At 41.4% G+C, this 23,465-nt stretch overlaps 2 protein-coding genes across 4 annotated transcripts in view; both read right to left on the bottom strand.

Annotated features, from left to right (window-relative positions):
- LOC134537554 (neurobeachin-like protein 1) overlaps positions 1-23,465 on the bottom strand; it is a 611,081-nt gene that overhangs the window by 281,424 nt on the left and 306,192 nt on the right. The window lies entirely within an intron of this gene.
- LOC134537566 (cuticle protein 19.8-like) lies at positions 9,008-14,145 on the bottom strand. Its single transcript, XM_063378131.1, has 2 exons — positions 14,089-14,145; positions 9,008-9,476 (listed from the first exon to the last, which is right to left on the bottom strand). The coding sequence occupies exons 1-2, from the start codon at positions 14,098-14,100 to the stop codon at positions 9,141-9,143; spliced, it is 348 nt and encodes a 115-aa protein (XP_063234201.1). The 5' UTR covers positions 14,101-14,145; the 3' UTR covers positions 9,008-9,140.

Raw genomic sequence — 23,465 nt, 5'->3', positions numbered from 1 at the left:
AGTGTAAGTGTATCTTTCTTTTTATATGCACCAAATCATATATATATATTACTATGCAAGTTTATATTTTTGATGCGTAACATCTTAGCTCTTGGTATTCGGCATTTGGTGGGAGTAACTTCATGAAACGCGACGGTAATGTGTAACAGGAAGTTGATGTCGACGGTTCGGCTACCTATGGCGGACGGCGCGGACCAAAGATAGTAAGTTACAAAGGGAAACGTTGAATTATTAACTGCTTAGTGAATTTTAACAAGGTGGGCATTATTTTGATAGAATTCCTTGTCTTAAATCAGGTCCAAAGCCGGGGTTTAGTATTTTTTTTTCAGGTATTTTTTCGCTTTTATTACAGTCTTTTCATAACAGTGTTATGAAGATACTGGAGGCCACCTAGCGGTTGGCCGATCAGGCGGTCCGTTGGCTCATGGGGGACGTCCAATTGACGCGGCGCATTCCTTTAGGATTAACGGCAGCGCCTCATTACCCCCACCCCTTTTCACCCGCTACTTCCGTCCTGGGGGCTCCGAGAGGCCACCGCGCGGAGTGGCGTAACTAGAACGCCATTGTTCTGGGAGGTTCAGGCGTCAAGTCGACGCTGATGAGGCGACAAAGGGGGCTGAGGGGTGCGACCATGGCGATGCCAGCCCTCCGAGGCAGTTAAGTGAGGAGGGCGAGTGACCCCCCCTTGGCGAGCGATGGTGGACGACGAACAACGGGCCTCGTGTGCGGAGACTGGTGCATCGGGACTGTGCCGTGTGCGACGGACGAGCGAGTGGTGCGAGGCAGTGTTCTGGGACAGAGGTGCGTGGTAAGAGGGGAGCGGCAGGGAGAGCTACTGTCGATCCGAGCTCCAGTGAACTAAATGAAAGAGTGGTTAATTTGGGGACAGACAACTTAATTGTTTGTAATTAAATAAACAGTCTAAATAGTGGTTAATAAATACAACTGTTATTTAACTAATCGGGCTAATCCTTTCCTAACCTGTTTTCCCAGTCGTAGCAATAGTTTAAAATTTCTGTGTGCTAATTTAATGGTTCGATAGTCGACGTGGTGAACGTGCTGCTTGCTTTGCCTGCGCGATTCCGGCACCGCATTAAATTTAACGTCAAGACCCGAATTTCGTGTTATAAATAAATTTGCAACATGAGAACACACGAATAAGCTCTTTATCGACTTTAGATGTTACAAATCACTTGCGAGTACTAAAAGAATATCTCACTTTTTGATTATTTATCTTAGACTAGCTAGTAATTTGTTTGTTTATTTAGTCTGTATTATACTTCTTTGTGGTTAGGTGGTGGAAAAGATAACACCTTAACTTCGCCACATTAAATAAGTCGAACACACACACACACGTTCCGCTCTTTGGAGGCTTCGACCCCGACGAGGATACCACTGGGGACTTCGCCCCAAAACGTCCACTTGTTAGTATCTTTTCCCGCAACCAGATTTTTTTAATTCGCGCTCAAATTTAACTTCGGCGAGGATGGAGGAGGCTTCCCCCCCCCCCCCCCCCTAAATAGGAAGCTTTGCCCTGAAGATATCCTCGAAAAAAATTATCTCCCTAAGTTCCACATGCTGGAAGCTTCGCTACCAAAACACTCCCAATTCCCACATGGAGGTATATATGTATATATATATATATATATGAATGAATTATTTTTTTTAAATACTTATTTGACAGCTAGGATAATAAAATTGAGCAGTCGCATCGAACACACACAAGCGTTCCTAATTATATTATTATAGCTGTCCAAAATGAATGGATAATTATAAACCAATGTTAGAAAAAGTTTCGCTAAATCTAAGTTTCTACTAAATGTCGAAGGACAAACGCGTAGATATTTTCAAACTAAAAGGTCGGCTAGTTTGAATACTGTAACTTATTCTAGAAGCGTAAAACATACGTATTAAATACTATATGGAAATGTAACTTTTTACACGTTCGTATGGTAGCTAAATTAATTAAACTAATACTAAAAAAACATAAAATAATTTGTGAAAATTTACACTAAATTTATAACTTTATTCTAAAGGATATATGGAGATAAGACAAAAGGTCGTAATTACTATAAACGTGGAGACCAACCGAGTTGGAAGACTACAGATATACGTTAAGTGTATAAAATATTTCAAACATTACGTGATTTAAAGAGCCTAAAAAAATTTCCCTTGACTTAAAAAATTATATCCTTATCTGAGGTATAACCGAGAAGCTATGAGAAAAATTGAAAAGACCAAAATTATGGACGAAGACAAATTCAATACGACGGTACAATTAGAATAACCGAGGAAAAAAATTTACACACTTAAAACTTATCTTATGTAAGTAAACCATTCAAAAAATAACAAATAAATTCCTCATACTTTCGGTAAGTTTTTTAAATTATCAATTGTAAAAAGAATATCTTAATTTTTTTTGACGTGTTTCAACAAAGCAAATATATATATAAGCAAACTTTATTTAACTTTCAACATGTTACAGCATACTACTACACAATACTAATAGTGAGATAAATAAAAACAATATCACATAGTATAAAGTCAATACAATTACTTAAAAAAAAACACTTCAAAATCTTACATGTTAACTTGTCCTTGATGTTTTAGTTAATTTCAGTGCGTGTCTTGTTTTACTAGCTTAATTCCGTACTTTTTTAAACAACTTTCATTGGTTTACAATTGCCTCACATACATACATGATTGATTTCCAAATCAATTACCAAAAGTTAGCATGGGTAAATGGCAGACATGTGTTAATAAGACTGCAAGTATCCGCTCTACCACTCTGGTTCTGGGGTAGAGCGCCTGCCTTGTGACTCGTAGGACCCGGGTTCGCGCCCCGGCTCCTCCAAGGCGGATTGCCCAGATGAAATGGTAGCATTTTCTCTGGTAGGAATACAATCCCTTGTAACAAGTCAGGCTACCAAAGAAACGGTGGGTGGAACAGAAAAAAACCTTCCAGGTGGCTTCCAAATGGGGAGCCCGTTTCTTTTCTTGGGCTCCCCATGCGGTAGCCATTCCGGGGGTTTCTCCGGGGGAACGGAGTTTTGCAAAAAGTATTTTTTTTTGTACAAGATAATTGTACCTCTTTAATTCCACCATGTTATGGACACACCTCAATAAAACAAATTATCGAAGTATGATTCCTAATTTTCCTCTTTCTTCTACAACTTTTTGTATTTTTCTTTCAATCTTTCCCTTGATTCTGTGAGCGGTATAACAAATAGATGTACCACAAAAAGTCTAAATTATATTTATTTAATTTTTTTAAATTTAAACTGAACTTTATTGACTGTGTTGACTATCTTTTTCCAACCCTTTTATTATTTTATAGTAATTAATTATTTGCATACAATTAAAAACTATTTTTTAATGACGCCAAAGAAGTATAACTTCTCACGCGCGTACATAAGTACACGCACCGATTTTTTATTTTTTGGTCGTTATACAGTTTTATGGAAGATATGAAACTCAAGTTCTTAAAAAAAAATTTCTAAATAAGTTAATAATGTTTGACACCATATAATATATATAATTTGACAATTTATCTGTAAAAATATATTTGTAGATGCGCCCCTTGCCACTAGGTTACTGTGTTGTTTGTATAGAGCTGTCCGGTGTTAGTCCCCAGAGAGCGCCGCGCGGTCTTAGAGAGCGGGTGTGATTGTTTATAGCGTCGTTTGGACGAATAAATGATGCTTTGCACGGAATACAGCACTGCGGACCTTTCACGGCTATTTGGAACAAGTTACTATTAGATTCGAAGGAAGAAAAAAAAAAAGGAAAACTGTCAAGCAGTATAGTAAAACAAATTAATGTCGCAGTACATTAAACGAAAGTAGAAGCAGAACGAGTAGAACGCAGGTTGAAAGAAACCGGTTCAAATCGGAAATGAGAACGAACATAACGCTGTAAAAGTTTGAAGAAGAAAGCTGAGCGAGGTTGCAAAATATTCGATGGGCAGCACCGAAATTTCGGCGCGTCGAATTCGGTGGGACACAGTGAAGAAATGGTGACTGAAGAAAAAAAAAGGGGAGGAGGGGGTTTACGGCAGTGTAACATCCTCCAATCGGCGAAGACTGTAGTAATGAGTAAAAACTATGAATTTAGTTTCAAGGTAATAGCCCCGTGCCAGATTCTTTTTTTTTCCTTTCGATAAATAAAGATTGCATCACGATAAATTTTAGTCATACTTGCACCGCAAATACGCTGACGTGAATACAGGAAATAAAAATTGTTTACGTAATCAAGGTATTTAAAAATCTGTTGTCGCTAAAAAAATAAATTGCCAAATCAGCCACAAGAGATGTCCATAATATTGGAGAGCCATCGTAACATTGGGGTGAATTGATGTAATTCTGCCACTTAAGCAGACAGTCGTAGAGGGGAGAGTAAAAAAAAAAAACCATTGTGTTTCTATCACCAAAGCAACGCAAATGCAGGCCTGCACGTGTTTGCAGTCTACCTCACGACCGGGTCTCTGTGGTACTACTGTTAGCGAGGGATGATGCACGCGGGGGATTGAAAGAGACGCGTGTAGCATGAAGAGTGATGGTTTATTGATGGCAGCATGAGTACACAAGAGAGAGGCCGAGGCGAGGCGTGAAGGTCCGGCGGCTCAGCGGTGCTTGTAGGCCAGCAGGGGAGCGCGCGGCGCGGCGACCGGGTGCGCCGCGTACCCGGACTTCTCCACGACGGCGTTGAAGCCGCTGACGGGGTCGGCGGTGTACTTGACGGTGCGCACGCTGCCGTCCGGCTCGACGAGGCTGTAGCTGCCCTGGACGACGTCTCCGTCGCGGGTCTCCTGCTGGTTCTTGGAGTCGCCCGTGTGCGGGTCGTCCACGGCGTACTGGAAGCTGTAGCGCGGGTGGGCGTCGTAGGGCTCGGCGCGCGCCAGGGCGACAGCGGGGGCGGCGGGGGCGGCGTGGACCGGGTAGCCCAGCGCCGGGCCGGGCGACAGGTAGCCCGCCCCCGCGGCAGCCACGGCGACGGACACGAGGAACAGCTGCGAACGGAGTCGTCGACTTAACATTCTCCGTAAAACGATACAACATCCTTCGGCGTGTCAAACATTAAACTGTGGTTGTCAATGAAAAAAAAAAATTCCTTCGTCACAAAAAAAGAGCAATATGAAACATACTTTCTTGAGCAAAGTGTACAGACACTCAGCAGGTTCCTGGTGACGTCGGGGTAGGGGGAACTTACTAATTACAAAACTTTATGCAAAGCAGGGACAGGAAAATAAAAGAACTAAATGACGAAAATGTCGAGATTAATTGGTTATAACGAAGGTTTCATATTTAAAAAATAAATTTAATAAATACAAAACAGTAACCAGTCTTTGATGGCACGGAATTTTTCCGCAACTAAAGTAGCAATTTCTGTGGGGCGATGAAAGACCTAGATATCGCCAGTACGGACCCGAGAAGGAGAAATTCTCACATTTCCGTGTTGGCACGATTCCAGATTACAGTGGCAAAGTCCACATCCTGCAAGAAAGGCCCTGCGCAGCTACCTCCATTGCAGGGTCCAAACAATATTTTTTTTTCGCAATTGCTAAACGCGGCGGACGTTACAGTGGTCTGGTGGGTTCTATTGGTATTTTTTTCTCCCTTCTTTGTCAATGCTCTACTCACGTCTCATCACTTATCATCTCTCATGAATCCCCTGTCAGCAAGATGTTATAGGAGAGAGAAATAAACCCAAATACGCAAAAGTTTTTAGGCCATAACCTTTTTCGTGAGTTGATTTTCATAATTAGACTTCGTTTTTAAGCTTACTAAGTAATTTAATGGACTGCCTGAAGTTTAAAACGACTGTCAGAGATATTTTGTATATAATTTATATGTGATGGTGACTACAACTGGAAGTATACGGTGAATAGGCACTATTTTGTGGTATCGTATTATTTCTTATGTGTGATTTTTTTCCTTAAGGGTATATGTCCGTTCCAGGTCATTATTTTATATTTACGTTCCACAAGGTTAAATTCGCCGTTTTTTTTAATGGCTGAACTTTCACGAAAAAAAAATATATATATATGTAAATCACATACTTTGTTTTTTGCATAACTAGCTTGCAAAATTTAATTTTTAATGTTTTTGTGCAGTATGGATAAGGAGAATGAATCTGAATATAAAACTGGAACTTTTTTTTATGTTGAAAGACAATTTTACTGGCTGCTATGTGATATGGTTAAATTTCTTTCAGGAAAATTGATTTAATTTTACCCGTACTTTTTAAATTCAACCAGAACTGTTGTGATCTTAACAATCCAAATAAATATATATTTTTTTAAAAATTTTCTTAAGGAATTTTAAAACATAACATGCAGTAGCCACTATGATTGTCTTTAACATATATATATATATTTTTTTATTTATTTATAACATTTGGTTCTCTTTATCCACACGGCACAAAAATGTTAAAAATTAAATTTTGCCAACTAATTATGCAAAAAGGATGCTATATATAATCCTTTTTGCATAATTAGTTGGCAAAATTGAATTTTTAACTTTTTTGTGTAGTATGGATAAATATAATATATATATATATATATAAGTTCGGCCACTCTCAAAAATTCGGCACAAGTTGAACAGTGTGGCGTGTGAAAATAAAATAATGCCCTGAAACGTAAGGAAATAGATGTTGTTGTTACGGGTCGGGAACTGCTGAAAGGGAAAGGATACAGGCGGGGGCGGGCGAGCAGTACCTTGCAGATCATCCTCTGTAGCAGCAGCGGGCAGTCGTGTGGAAGTGCGGAGCGGCTGTTGACACCCGCCTTATAAACCCCGCAGCCTTCCTGGCACGACGGGGCGACGGGGGGCGGATGAAAGTGAACCGGTGCGGCGCGTCCCTCGCCACTCGTCGCTGGCGGGGCAGAGTCGGGAAGTGCATTCGCCGGCGCACCTACGCGACGGGTCGTTACCACAACGCCGAACGTACAATAACGCCGAATACCATAACGCCGCAACGCCGACAGCTAGAAAACTGCTGTGTACCACAACGCCGAAATTCAGTAACGCCGAAAAATGTTGCTGCGTGGAAAGGGGGGCCACAGGAGAAAAATGAAAAACCACTGAATGGATTTGTGTGCTGACCTTACCTAACCTAACCTTTGTGGCAGTCCTGCAATGACATTTTTCGGCGTTAATTTATTTCGGCGTTGTGGTACACAGCAGTTTTCTAGCTGTCGGCTTGGGTTCAATTTGGCATTCGGCGTTGTGGTATTTCGGCGTTGTTGTGCGTCCCCCTCCGCGTCCGAGCCAAACTGTCACGCCAGTGGCCGGCGTCCGGTAGTTCACGTCCCGTCATAAAACCGCAGGATGGACACCACGAGAATACATGCAGCGGGGTGCGCGTCGTCAAATGACGGCGCCAGGACGTCAAAATACAAGATTGGTGGACCCTGACTCCTGAACCACCACCCACTTTGGTGACCAGTTGCCAAGAAATAGTCTGTAGTGCTTCAAGAAAGATACTATAACTTTGTACATACAACACATAACACTCAGGATTTTCATGCGAAAATCGGAACATAATTCTATTTTTGAATTAATGTTTTATTCGAACATATTTAAAAAAAAACACGGAAACGATAATGGAATATTTAATCGTTAAACTATATTTTGTCGTATCATGCTTTTGATGTGCGCAGTTAATATTGGATTGCTATTCAGGGAACGGTTTCCAAATAACTCAAACAATGTTTGCTCCACCGACGTTTGATTTATTATTTTTAGGGAGGCACGAAACAGTCACCAGAGAATTGTTCTTATTGCCAACAACATGTTTTATCGTTAGTTTAAAAGTTTTTTTTTTTTTGCTACGTAACATTTTTTCTAAAATTATTTATTCGACTGTTTGCACAGTCTTCACATCAGAGATTACGGATGTACATCTTGCTGTAAGTGTATTCAGACGAAAGCCAGCCATGATACCACCTACTACTCGGAGGTCAGCTCAAATCAAGAACCACTTATGAAAAATTATTCAGACACAGAAAAAAAAAGAAGGGAAAGGTATAAAATGTCAAGACAAAACTGGATTTCAGTATTAGGACAAGACATCCCCGCCGGATTATTTCCTAAAAGAAGAGATTTTTAAAAACTATAATTGCATATTCGTTTTTTTTTAAATTTAAAATAGAACTCCTTTTCATTAAATAAGGTATTACAGACTACAATAATTTAATAAAGCAATGTCCAGAGAGTTTAAGAATAGTATTTTTTTTACATAAAGGTCTTTTTTGAGACGAATAGTTTGTTTTCCATTGTAGCTACCACTTTAAGAGAAAATGTTACTATGTGCGTTGAGATTGGTTTAAACATAATAAATTCAGTGTGTTTAAAAAACATGCCCTAAAAATGGGCAGTAAATATAAACGTCAGCAAATAATTTTTACATTATTTAAACAAATTATTTGGAAATGTGCTGTCAAAATATAGCTTTAAAGTTATTAATAATAAGACTGTGTAAATTTTATATTAATTGATGTAGACTATATAAAATTAAACCATAAATTAAAAAAAAGTATAATAGTCTAAAAATTTACGCTAAGCATCAAATTAAGGCATGTCATTGTCATGTTTAATAGCAATGCACTGGTCAATGTGCAATTCCTTACTGGAAAATTTCACCAATATATTGGCAAATAGATCCAAAAAAAAATTGTCCAAAAATACTTGTGGTGTTGCTATTAAAGAAACTGAACAGCAAATCAATAAAATTTTAGTATCATACTTTAAACCATGGAACAATAAGAATACAATAATATCAATACTTAATTGCCGAGGTCAAAACCAGTTAATTCTTGAGACAATACGTATTCGTAGGAAAGAAAATTTTTTCGGTAATCTTCGATAAAAAAAGATACAACCCAAAACGTTCATTTAGACTTAATATGTCTCACAAGAATATCGAAGCTGATCAAAAAGTTTCATTGTAATGATGGACTTCATCAGTTGGTGTTTGGTGCAAAGGTAAAGTATAAAAAAAACACTAATCAAACTAAAAAACTTTATTTCTTTTGTATAAAAAATTATAAATAGTTATAGGGTGAGGGTAATATGAGTGGTAGCACAGACATGGCAAAAAGGCATGCCGCAGTAAGAAGCGGGTCGGTGGCGGCGATCTTCCTAGAAGACTTTGACGGCCTTGGCGTGCACTAGAGGTCCTCTCTGCACGACGGCGTTGAAGCCGTTGATGGGGTCCGCGGCGTACAGCACGGTCCTCACGTTGCCGTCGGGCTCGACGAGGCTGTAGCTGCCCTGCACCACGTCGCCGCTGCGCGTCTCCTGCTGCGACTTGTGGTCGCCGGTCAGCGCGTCCTGGATGTTGTAGGCGAAGGTGTACTGCGGGTTGGGGTCGTAGTGCGTGTCGACCGCCACGGGCAGGGGCAGCGCCGCCCGCGCGACGGGCAGGACCCCGGCCCTCGCCGCCGCCACCACGCACACCGCGACCACCAGCACGCTCTGCAACACAGGCTCCGTGCCAGGCTCCGGCGGTACCCTCGTCAGAGAACACCCGAGAACGTTCCAGTACACAGTGGGGTCGGTGCGTAGAACCACCGCTGTATTCCAGTGCATAGGAGGGTCGGTTGGCGGGACCACTGCAGTACACTCGTCAGAGGAAACTCGAGAACGTTCCAGTACATACTAGGGTCGGTGTGTGGGACCACCGCTGTATCTTGTATTGGCGGGACCACCTCAGTACCCCCATTAGAGAAAACTCGAGAACGATCCAGAACATAGTGGGGTCGGTGTGTAGAACCACAGCTGTATCTTGTATGAGAATATTCCAGTGTATAGGAGAGTCGGTTGGCGGAACCACCGCAGTACCCTCGTCAGAGGAAACTCGAGAACGTTCCAGTACATACTAGGGTCGATGTGTGGACCACCGCTGTATCTTGTATTGGCGGGACCACCTCAGTACCCCCATTAGAGAAAACTCGAGAACGTTCAAGAACATAGTCGGGTCGGTGTGTAGAACCACAGCTGTATCTTGTATGAGAATATTCCAGTGCATCGGAAGGACGGTTGGCGGGACCACCGCATTACCCTCGTCAGAGGAAACTCGAGAACGTTCCAGTACATACTAGGGTCGGTGTGTGGGACCACCGCTGTATCTTGTATTGGCGGGACCACCTCAGTACCCCCATTAGAGAAAACTCGAGAACGATCCAGAACATAGTGGGGTCGGTGTGTAGAACCACAGCTGTATCTTGTATGAGAATATTCCAGTGCATAGGCGGGTCGGTTGGCGGGACCACTGCAGTACCCTCGTCAGAGGAAACTCGAGAACGTTCCAGTACATACTAGGGTCGGTGTGTGGGACAACCGCTGTATCTTGTATTGGCGGGACCACCTCAGTACCCCCATTAGAGAAAACTCGAGAACGTTCCAGAACATAGTGGGGTCGGTGTGTAGAACCACAGCTGTATCTTGTATGAGAATATTCCAGTGCATAAGAGGGTCAGTTGGCGGGACCACTGCAGTACCTCCATTAGAGAAACTACGAGAATGTTCCAGTACATAGTAGAGTCGGTGTGTGGGGACACCGCTGTATCTTGTATGAGAATAGTCCAATGCATAGGAGGGTCGGTGTGTGGGGACACCGCTGTATCTTGTATGAGAATATTCCAGTGCATAGGCGGGTCGGTTGGCGGGACCACTGCAGTACCCTCGTCAGAGGAAACTCGAGAACGTTCCAATACATACTAGGGTCGGTGTGTGGGAACATCGCAGCACCTTCGTTTGAGAAAACACCAGAACATTCCGGGCTATAGTAGGGTCGGTGTGTAGGACTACCAGACTGCCTTCATCACAGATAATGAAGAAACATTTTTATATACAGGATGTATGTGCAAAGAATATTATAATTGCCTATATAAGGGGTCGGAACATGAATGATCGCAGTTTCTACTCTAAAAATGATCTACAACACTCTGACTTATTTTATTTTTTAATGGGACGCAGCACCTTGAAACACATGCAAGGCGGCAACCTCGCTCACGAGCTCTATAAGAGCGAGGGCGCTAAGGGCGACACTTGCTCGCACATCAAGCGCCTCTTCGCCTCTACGCGCCAGGCACCGAACTGGCGTGCGGTCTGCCGTCGTTAACGCGCTTCTATGAGACTATCATTTTATGCTGTAATATTGAATATAAAGGCTACTTACACTTCCTTATACCATTTACAAAGTAATGTGTGTAGATTGTTGATAAAAAAATAAGTCCGTGAAAACACCCGTTTTATCCTTTTTCATTGCTCACAAAATACACGTTTTAGACGAAACCATGAGACCAGACTTTTATATACAGGTATTGTGGCTCTTAAATGCTACTTGTAATCAGACAAGTTTTTAAATCTTGAGCGGTTTGTAAATGGCGCGATAGCATTTGGAGCTCTACAAACCGTTTGGCGACTAGCCAGGCGGCCACCTTAAAATAGAATATTTTCTTTAAATATATGAATTAACCAGATCACATAGAAATTTCCAAGAGTTGTGTCAAGAATTGTAGTACTTCTGATTACATAAGAAAGGAGAAAATTTCGAACAACGAAGACTTAGTACAAAAGCCTTGAGAGAAGAAAATAAAAGAAGATTACCGAGACCAAATCCTAAAATAAAATAAATCAGTACCTATTAACATTCCAATTCTAACTAATCTGGAATGTTGACCCGAAATTTCATAAGTTTACATGTTCGAGATATGGACCACGACACTCGTCATTCAGACGTAACATTTCAGCAACCCGGGGGATGGAGGTCTACCAAGAATGCTGGTCCAAAGATCACGTAATTCGGGTAAATTTCACATAATACAAGGGGGAAAAAACAGGAAATATCAGTAAAAACCAAGCCAGTGAAAGTCCATGAAGGAGGGGCGTGTGTTCTAACATTGTCATGTTATGCACAGAGATTCGAACTCATTGTTTAAAACTATTCTAACGACTGTTCATAATTGTTAAGGAGACTCAGTAGCGCCGATTTAGCTAAGATTTCCAACTATACACAACAGTTTTAGCTGTGAGTTGTCAATGGTCTCAGTGTCATGGAAGTTATTCGCCAACTGCTAGCTCCCTGCTAACTATATTTTTTAACGAGTGACATATTTACGGTCTGAAAACATCCTTTAAATAAAGCGATAAGAACCTCAACATGACACTGCAAACTAACTAAGATGTAACTAATTAGGATGTGTCTCTGCTTACTGATTTTCGGATGTTTGAAAAAATTAATTTTTTGGCCTAAGCCCAATATGCTCAGTTGCTATCGGAGATGTAATAAACAAAATGAAATTCATTTTGACGAAATACAATTTTCGAACCTTGGCATTGATAAATTATGTTATGTAACATTTTTTTAAAAAGCAGCGTGGCAAAATACACGTCCATTACAGTGGTGATAATTATCCTCCGCTGAGTTATGAGTTTTCTAAGACATTTTACAACACGAATATTAGGGGGGAAAAGTTCAAATAATCGACAGCCAATTGTGTGTTTGACCCAGCTTAAAAGAGCGTGGTCCTTCCCACCTGAGCGCGGCGGTAGGTTGGTGCCGGCGCGCGTGACCATTACAGCAGTCATGAAAGGTCTCGAGGCGTGGGGCGAATAACTGCAGCGTTTCGAGTTCGTGCATGCAGAGAAACAATAGGCAGTTCATCAATCTGCGAGGTGGAGCGTGGAACCCTCAGGGCACTGGTGGCGACGCTGATACAGAATATGGCGGGTTCAAAGCCTGGCCGGAGTTTCTTCCTAATATATCTTTTAAAATTCTCTAAAAACGAATGCTATACAATGCAACTTATGAGGCAAGGAGGCAATTAACAGAACTTGTAAAAGTGTGTATTCGGCCCTAAACACACAATTTCCAGATTTTCGCAACTCGAAATTCATCCCATATTTCAGACCAATAATTTTGACTGATTGTAATAAATATTTCTTGGACTAAATATATATAATTTAAAAATATTACTTCCTACGGATCATTTAATACTTATATTAAAAAATCATTATAGCATTATTTTTAAATATATTCCTTGCAAAAATTAAATGCTTATCCCTCGGGCTTTGATGGTCTAAAGAACACGCAAACTGCACATTCGGGTAGAGCTACCTACGACGCCTTCCGTAACGGGTCGCAGTAACAGTTTATCGGTCGACAACGCGGTCGTAAAAGCTCCAGCGGGGCTATAGCTTTTTGGACGCGGAAGAAAGCGTGGCACATTCCGGCGCGGAGGTCTTGGGTTCGACACCAAGACATCGCACTGCTGCTGGCTTGAGGTGGTTGGAGCAAGTTTCCTTCCACGTGTAATGTCACCAAAATTACAACGAGGCAGCGCCTTGCTCATACTGTTCCGAATAAGTCAAATGTAACAAGACTTATAATCGAGGTTAATGAATCGAATCATTAGTTCGACGCATTTTTCGCGAATTTCACTACAAATCTTAACAGTAACCTGATTGGCTGTGAGTGTATCCAAATGTTAAAAAGGTTTTGCCTCCGCACGAAAACTATTCGCCACTCGCTGATGGCTTGCCATCGACAATCCACTAGAGGACGTGTCCGAGTGAGTCAGGTGAGTCCGTGGACTCGGCTCGATGTATCTCGGCGGATCTCGGCGGCCCGCCGGCTGATACATCAGCCCCATGCGGCGAGGGTCGCGGCTTCGAAACCGACCACTGGCATGACTTCCCAATCTATGAGCGATGAGTTGGCACCCATATGAGTTGAATTTCGCTATAATCCCGTAGGCCCTCTCTGCACAGCCATGCAACATAAAACCCTGACTTTTAAATATTACCGTCGCTTCAAAAGAACGAAAATTGCTTCCTGTCAATTAAATTTCGATCGTGAAACTGGCTAAGTTTGGATCGATGAAATGCCAGTTAACCGTCCTACAGATGGGATTCTGCCGATGTAAAGGATAAATCCAGTGATTTGCCGCTGACGTGAGGGTTTCTTTGGTGATCGCAATTCTCGTTCTCCCATCGAAGTGATCAGGGTTCGATTCCCGAGACGCTCCAACCCTGATTTAATCCTCCGCCCCAAGGGCCGGTAACGACTGATCACGGGGCTCACCTTGAAAGCCATGTCTCGCTGCTTGAGGGTTGCTTGTAGCCGGAGTGCACCACTCGGAGTGATGCCGCCGAGCTGTCGCCCGGGGCCTTATATACGCCGAGAGGCGCCTGCCCCTCCTCCCCTGCCCCGCTGGACAGTTAGGGGTGGCCCGCGCCAACCAGGAACTGGCGGCGAGGATGCTCCCCGACACGGACACCGCGGAGAGAGCGGCTGTCGCAACGTCGCCTGTCCGTCGGCCCCCGCCATCTTGGTTCTTTCCGACTCCTCGTCAGCTTATCGCCGAAGCTGTTTTGCATTCTCTGATTGGCTGGTTTTCACACCTTCATTACTATTAAACAAATATTTTAGTAGGCCAATACAGGAAATTCAGGCCATTTTTAACATGGCGAACGCCGGCGACACCCGACTGCAGCGATCCGAGCGGCTCAGCCTGAAGAACGGCCGCGAAATTCAAATTCCCGTGTATTACAACGGGGGCGATCTCGGCACAGAAACCTTGTTGTAGAGTAATGATTTACACTCAACACATTTGTATGAAAGCAGAGTATTCACAATCGAAACAAGTTTTCGCAATCTACAAATATTTGTTGTTAGTTAAGGGCTATTTATGTAAATATAACACTGTGCCTCTCTTGAATATGTTGTTTTTCACAAATATTTCCATCGGATAGTTTCCAAGTGTAATATAATCGCTGTGAAACGTCGTGCATGTGTTCGTAATTATCATCACTTCAACGACCTTTTTAGACGAATGATATCACATTATGCGGATATCTGTTTTTAACACATTTTTGGCATAACAACAAAGGCAAATTTTAGAAATAGATTTTAAAAATAATAACAACGTAAACACGATAAAAGATTAACATGGCTGTGAGACCGAGTGATGAGATATTAAATCAAAGTTATTCACAGCTGCAAAATGTCACGGGAGAGATCGAAATATAAGATACATTATGACTTGGCAGTTTATTTGACTGCCAGGCTAGAATCCACAACCTAATGATACTCGAAGAATAGTTAACAATCGACTGGATTCCGCACGCCCATAAGTAGGCCCATGCACTTTCCGCGAATATTATTTCCAGGCCATCTGTGTACTAAATAAATTTTGTAGCATTTTCCGTGTTTCGAGGTCGGCTGGTTTTTTTTTCCAGGTGCATGTCCACTTTCAGCACACCAATCACAGCCATCCAGTGCGGAAGCAAACGCGTCCTGAATGGCCCGGCCAGATAGGGAAGGCAATGTCTTCTCTTGCAGACGGCCGCCAATCACAAGGTAACAATCGCTAGCGCGGGCATGCCTTATTGCAGTCGAATAAGCGATCACAATTCTTTTTTCCGCAAAAAAATATACATGCCCTTATTTCAGCGGAGTATTGGACTAACAGTTAATAATGCTAAATCACAAAATTTAAGATTTTTTTTTTTGACATTTGCAAGAACCATTTAAAAAAAAAGTAAACAGTCCACTGAACGCCGCAACTAAGTTGAGTTTCGTGCATCCAAAAAACACATTTTTTTTTAAAATATTTGCAGAGCAGCCAGGGGGTAAAATACACCGCGAGAAAGATGAGAAGGGGTATTTATTTCTCGCGGAAAGCTCCAAGCGCTCAGTGGATTGCGAAAGAGCATGTCCGCGCCAGTAGCTTCCTGCTCTTGAGGTGTGGCCTTCTGCGGGCGAAGCATGGCCATTGAGGATCGCTTACTCGCTTGCTTTCGTACTGAATGGATGCGAGAAACTTGACCAATCACGAATCACATACTAAGCAATGGGGTTGTTATTTTAAGTTAATAATTCTGTGATTTTGATTGCGTTAAAACGATTAATTGTTCAATTTTTTTTTTTTTTTTTTAAAAAGATTTGTTCACGTTTAGTTGATACTTTTTGCAGTAAAACATTGTAACACGAATGTTTATATTTTTAAATTTAGGTCACAACAACTTATTTAATAGTTGAAAAATAACTATTACTCCTTAAATCACCAACTGCCGCACCATTAATAAAAAAAAACCAACTAGTACCGAAAGAAACAGGAATTCTTGGTTCCGTCAAAGACTAGTACTGAAATTGTTCGGTTCTGGAAATCAACTACGTTTCCGAATACCCTGCTAAGCAGCAATGTTTTACCACAACAGCTAGTCTAGAAATTTTATCGCGAACAATGCATGCCCCTAGTTTACCTAGCCACGTATTAGTGAGCATTTTCCCCCTCCACCCGTCCACTGATTATTGACAAAAAGAGGGGGGGGGGGGGGAACATGGGAGTTTTTTATAAATGGCTCCATGGCTCGAGAAGCTTCTAAGCAAGCGTGTCTCTCGGCACAGGCTGTAGCTCTCTCGAGGTATCGTGTTGCCGGACAGGAAGACACCGCCTCGGACAAGACACATGGCGGTCATTAGCAGGTGCAGGACAACTGCTTCACGTTTACAGCACCCGCCACCCGCTCTGCTTTCACTGCCACCCCCCCCCCACCCCCCCTTTCCCAACAATTCCTTCCACACGGTCACCCATTTCTGCAGGACGATATCTTTCCAGCCACCTTCGCGAAGGAAAGTCACCCATTACATTAAAAAAAATATATATATGTATTTTCAGCAACCCAATCTCGCTCTGGAATGTAGGCGCCACCCATGGGCGTGGCTAGGATTTATGGAAGAGGTGGGCCGAGGGAAGATATAAAAATATATATATTTGATAGGCCTGGTTTCTGGAGTCTTTAAGGGAGAGAGGCGCTAAAAGGGTGGTATGGAATATTCCCCAAGATAAGCAGGGGGGTCATCCTCCGAAAAGACATTTGAATCTATCTGAGTAACTTTAAGTGATTATTTCAAACCTTAATTATTTTTATTCATATTCATTGATCATGAATAGAACCATAACATCATTCATTTGAACATGATTGATGATTTGCATTATTGAAAAAAAATATTTATATAGGAGGGCTTTGGCCTCTCCCTGACTACACCATTGGCACCACTGCATGACAGTGCTAAGGTGTAGCAACGCGTGAGTTGGCTAAAGTTAATTATACTACAGGTTGAGATCAATGTTATAAATTTGACACACTCAACTGATTTCGGCGCCAGATAACAAAGATGGTTTTCACGCTCGTGTGACATTCGTCATCTATTTTCGTTGCTGTGCGTCTTTTGCGTGTTTATAGTTTGTCGATAATATATCATCTTCCTATTAGGAGTTGTAAAAATTTACAACACCAAAACAGTTATCTACAGCCTAATTGTTAAATAATCAATTTACATCCCGCTGAATTCCCCCCCCCCCCCCCACAGAAGTTTGTAACTTTAAACTAACGTTTAAAGACGTGTTCGAAACAGAACTAGAGGATATGTGTTTTTGTTGTTACGGAATTTGAATTCGTGCGCACATATCAGCGATGCATGTGATTCAGACCCCAAATTTAACTATTTAGGGCCTTAACTTGGGTCACGTAATTGTTCGATTTAGAGCCTGCAATGGCGATTGAGAACACGTTAAATAAATAGGTAATTATGGAGATCACATGACTATTTTTTTTTTTAAATTCCATATGCGCAGAAAAAATGTGTATGGCAACACAATTACAAAAACATACAAAAAATTAATATTTTTAGTAAACTTATTAATTTTGTATATTTCCATCATGATTATCTGATTTACGTACCGGAAACATGTCACGCAGAGTGGTAAATACAACACCTACCGGACGAAATTCTCCGTACATCAAACTCGCCCATTAGAAATACTATTTTCTTCATAACCATAGGTACAGTTTAAGTTTTCCGCGCATAGCCGCGAGGGGAGACACGTTAATGGACAGGCTTGCAAACCTCGAAAAGCAACCGTGCCCGCCCGGATATCCTCGGGCACGCGTCATTAAGGAGCAAAAGGCGTGACGAGTGAGAAATTAAACCGTGGCCAATACGTATCCCGCAGGGTTATTGGCAAAAGCTGGTAATTCCAGTTTATGAAATCTTGTGTTTTATAATAACCAAGAAGAGAACGATTTCCGTGTTCAGAATACGTAACGAAGTAAAAAGCATATTCAGTCGTTTAAAAATCATGGCAAGAACAAAGTGGTCTCATTGTCGACAGAAAGATACGCGTACCTGGTTCGGTTCGTCACCAGCTTTTCCCAGTAATCATATGATAGTAGGACAAAGATAAAATTTTAAATAAATAATCGCAGTTTTACCATTTGAATATACAACATTGAGAAAAAAACTCAAGTTTTTGGCCAACACGAAACATGTTCAAGAACTAATCAGGGTAAACACAAGCGTGGGAGGGGAAAAAAAAAGGTTTTCACTGTATATTCAACAATATTATGAATGTTTTGTTAATATAATAGAATAATTATACTTTTACAAAATATTCTACTGGGAACCAGTTGCCAATAAATAGTTTGTAATACTACAAGAAAGATACTCTAACTTTGTGGAACACATGGCTATGGTTATTTTTCATACGTTTTTCGAGATAATTCTGAGTATTTCTTACGAAAATTGGCGCATAATTTTATATTTAAAAAGGTCTTTGTTTGACCAATTTTTTAAACCATGTAATATATAATCGAATATTCAATAATTGGACATTATTATGTGAGCAGTTAATATTGGAAAGTTAATCAGGGAACAGTTGACAAATAACTTAAACTATTGTAGGTACTGGGACAACACACAGTATAAATGCCCCGGTAAGAATCCAAACCCAGTTACTGCGAACACTATTTTGTAGTGATACAGTTGTTTACAGGTATCTGCAATTTTACATGAACAAATCTTTCCCATTAAAAAAAATGGTTGTCTGTAAAGTCAGTTTACGGACGATAGTTTAACGTGACGTCATAACAAAACATTGATGAAATGATTGCATACTTTTATGAATTAAATTGAATAATTTGTATTGAATTATCACTATTTTGTATGAATACAAAGAAGGGGTGAAATGAAATCTACAATTTAATTGATAAATTTACTTTTATTTGCACTCATTAATTCAAATATGTTTATTACTTTAACGAAGAGATTATTTGAACTATAACTTATATACATGTTTGCTATTCAATTTCTTCCAATCTGTGTTATTCTGTTAAGGATAGGACGATGATAGGAAAAGTAGGAAACGAATGGGAGTGTTTCAAGTTTAATGAGCTTCGAAAAAGTCAAATCGATGGTTGTTCCAATCGAGTGGAAGAGAGATAGATGCGGCGCAAGCGTACAATGAGCGTAACGGGACATTGTAACGGGACAACGTGGGTTACGGAACACTATTTCGTGCGTGTGGCCGGCGTTCATCGATTTATTAGACGTTGTCACGTCAAAAAATGACAGTGTAAGCAGCCGGCGTGCAGGTAACATCGCCCGAGAATTCAGAGGACTGCGATATCCATCCCGAAGGTGACTGAACGTGAATTTTTTTCAGTCCCCTGACCCCAGCCCGAGTCCTTCTCCGAATTAAGAGTTACATTGTGCGTTTGTCTGTGTTCCCGGCTTTCCAACAAAAAAATAACACCTGAGCGAGTCTTTCAGAACTTGTCAGAGATGTGTAACATCTAACCTCGGCAACGAGCAAATCCAACGAAAAAGTCTTTCTAATAAATATATACAGAAATTTCTTCGCGGGAAACCCGCGTAGTTTCCGCACCCGCCGCTGAAACTATTCGAACCGCAGAGCGAAATTTTAAACTATATAATGAAACGGCTCCGATAAAAACGAAAGACAGTTGAAAAAAAAATACCTATACATAACCCTGGCTTTGAACCTGATTTTTTTGACTCGGGACTTCAATAAAATGGCTGCCCATCTAGTTAAAATTCATTATTAAGTTAAATACTATGAAGTGTCTCTCTGGCTTCCTGAACTTTGGCTCGCGCCACCCGCCACAGATGGCAGCCACCGTGGTTACACATTTCCGTTCCGTTCACGAAATTACGCCTACCAAATGCCGTACGCCCGAGAGATCTGAGAATTTTACGCGTCAAAAAAGGTTGATGTTGCCCGGAGGGAATATTATGTGGTGTTTATATCCTGTTGACAACAGGAATTTTTTGCTTAATTTGTTTTTGTGTTTTTTGTAGTTTTCTTCTACAGACATACATGTGCTTAGCAATGGCGTATGTCCAAAAGCTTGCATCAAGTCATGCACTCCCATTGCACAAATGTTTCAAAGATAATTGCCCGGAGGGGCCTCCTCGATAACGACGTCCAAAGACGGCCACGGGAAAAGCGTCGTCGTCGTCGTGGTCGTAGACGACAACGCCGCCGGAAGAAGCGCCAGTAGGTCAGTGAAGGCGATCACTTTCTAGCGGCGTCCCCTCGCGGGCACGTCTGCCAAGCCCGGCCCCGCTGCCAAACCCGAGCACGTCCCGGGCCGGCCGCTGTCCTGGCGGGGGAGGGGTGGAGGGGGCGCCCCGTCGCACGCGCGGCCGAACACACACTCCCGCGCCGAGTCGCTGGTCGCAGTCGCGCCGAGACAAACATCGCCTGCGCACGTTCATCACGAGGAGTCTCAAGTGCTCTTCCAAGGCATGGGATGTGACGCTTTGAATTTGAAGCTGAACGGTTTTAACTAGTACCGAAGGTGGAACACTCAAGAGCTCCAGATAAAAGATCAATTGAAGGAAATAACACATTCCTAGAAACGCTTTGCTGCTGTAGAACTTGAGGGTAATACCACTTTAGATGTATTTGCAATGAAAGCATTTCAGCACAGAGACAAGTTTTCTGCTGGTTGTAATTTTTTTTTTCCAAATAAAAACCATCCTGCCGCTCAGTGATCCACTAATAAATACATTATCTCACGTGACCACAAGCAGTTATATATTTAAAACGTTTTTTTTATGCGAAGAACCTGCAGTCTAAGTTTGGGCGGCGGGATTCTGACTAATCCTACATTACGTACATCATTAACAAATTATTTATTTGAAATTTATGAATCTCATTTCAGGAGGACCTACATCAAAATAAAACTTAAAATAATTGTGAGATGGCAACTTTATTTTTCTAACAAGTAACAGTTTCAGCTAGCTTCAAGCTGTGCACAAAAGTTGCGTAAGAAAACTGAAAATGTATATGGTAAATTTGCCCCACGACCCCCCCCCCCCCCAACCCACCAAAAAAAAGGTTTGTCTGTAAAGTCGGTTTACGGTCGATAATTTTACGTGATAACTTCATATTAAATTTTTTTAAATGCTGCTTTTAAAAATCCCGCCTTAACCTGTTTGATATTATAGAAGATTTTCTCGCGCGGTGATTGGCAGGTTCTTACACGTTTGGCTCAGGCGGAACGTGACAATGAGTCATACTTTTTCGTGCGTGCAAAAATGCCATTTTTAACACGAGTCAACTAAAGACTGGCCATACCTTTCGGGCTGTTGGAGTTGAGCCAAGCGAGTTGGCGGAATTCGCGGAACTCTTACGGAGCCCCTGCCTCTGGATCGGGGACCGGTTGCCGCGGAGTACAGCTCTAGAAGGGCCACTACTCCGGGCGGGGAAGTAGGGCAGCCGCAGTAAATACCGGTCAGTAAACACCGCGTGCAGTTCTAGCTGTCCCGAGAGAAACACGTTCCGAGGAAAGGCGGCCGCTCCATTGCAACGTTTTAACTACCGGGTTACGCGATCGCTTAACTATCACGTCCCCTCTTCTCCTTCACGTGACGCATAATAGCATCCACTTTAGAAAAGCTACGTTTCTATCGTAAGCAGATACAGCTGACAGAGAAGCTATTTACGTAAGGAACAACACGAAAAAATAAAAGAGAAGCTAACTTTACATTTCTTCACTTAAATTGTAACTTCATTCCTGTTCGCATCAAAAGAGATAATCTCAAGGGGCAAAATAGGTTGTCACGAATATGACAGGTTAATAATTCTGAATGTATTTTGCCTCTGATATCCTTGCTACTAGACAATTCGTAGGCTAATACATAAGGTACAAAATTAAAGTCATGGTAACCAACCATTGGTCCGCATAGGTTTAGATAGCGGCCCCATAAATAAAATCACAACAAAAAAAAAGACTGCTGATCAAACGGAAAGCAAATAAAATAATACATTCCATGCAAACATTACAACTTTTAAAACATACTTTTAAACCATTACACCTTTATCTTCATTCACCCAAAATATCATGTAATTGTTACGAACCGCTCTAATCTCTCATTTTCCCCATGAACGACGAAAGGACTGCGCGCCGGTTCAAAGCCTTGCGCTTAGAGGCGATACCGCACTTGAAGCACCAGCGAGCGTCGCGCTTATCATCCCGCCTCACCAACACACATAACGCCTGACTAGTCGGGCCCCTTCATTCACTTCTTGTGTCCTCAGTGGCTGATCAAATAATCCTTTTAAATCAGCGACAATATTCTGTTGTAACTTATGCACTTGTACTTTTTTTTCCTTTTAATGTTAATTTTTGACTCTTATTAGATTTTTACTGAAACAATGTGATACTTATTCTTGTATTCAAATCATCTGCTCTTTTAAAATTAAATTTTATAAAAATTAATGTAACTTTTCTTAGCTTATCTTTTTATTTATTTGATTTTTTTGAATGTTTACATTAACCCATAATACTGAACGTAGATTAAAGGTACTAGATCCAATCTCACAAAATTGTCAAATTATATAGAAAAAGGAGAGGAATAAAATCTCTATACATAAAAATCAATTACCGTCCGTTAGTCTTGCTAAAACTAGAAAACGGCTCGACTGATTTGAATGATTCTTTTTTGTTTTGTTCGCCTCATTACAAGGATGGTTTAGGGGGGAAAAAACATTAGGAAAAACTCAAAGGATGAGCCGAAAAATCGAAAAAAATCGAGTTTGTTAATATTGTATGGGAATTGCCACTTAGAATTACTTTTGAATGTTTTTATGTTTGTCCTCTATGCGTTCCTAAACCACTGATCCGATATCGATGAAATTTTGCACACTTGACCTTTAAAACACGAGGAAGGTCACTGTCTAGGTGAGATTACGAAAACACCAATCCTTAAAGCAGAATTTAAGGTGGCGCGCGAGTCGTATGGATTTTATAGTATTTTATAGTATTTTCTCTTTGCTATAGTCCGAATAATAATGGTAGGAGTGAGGGTGGGACAGAAGAAGATAGAGGGAGGTAGAGAGTGAGAAATAGGTAGAAGGAGGTAGAAGGGGAGAGGGATATAAAAAGCGATAGATTTAGGTGTAGAGAGCTCTACAGATAGAGATATATAGACAGTTACAGAGAGGTATAAGTAAAGATAGAGCGGGATAGAGACACGCGTATACAAACTCTTATTATGTATACCTACTATTACAAATGAATGTGGGGGGGGGGGAAATTAAGGAGGCATTGCAACGCCTGCCGAGCATTAGTTGGTCTCTATATATA

The sequence above is a fragment of the Bacillus rossius genome, chromosome 12 (genome assembly GCF_032445375.1).
Source record: "Bacillus rossius redtenbacheri isolate Brsri chromosome 12, Brsri_v3, whole genome shotgun sequence".
NCBI lineage: Eukaryota > Metazoa > Arthropoda > Insecta > Phasmatodea > Bacillidae > Bacillus > Bacillus rossius.
The sequence above is the reverse complement of the archived record's forward strand: the minus strand, read 5'-3'. Positions and strand labels throughout refer to the sequence as shown.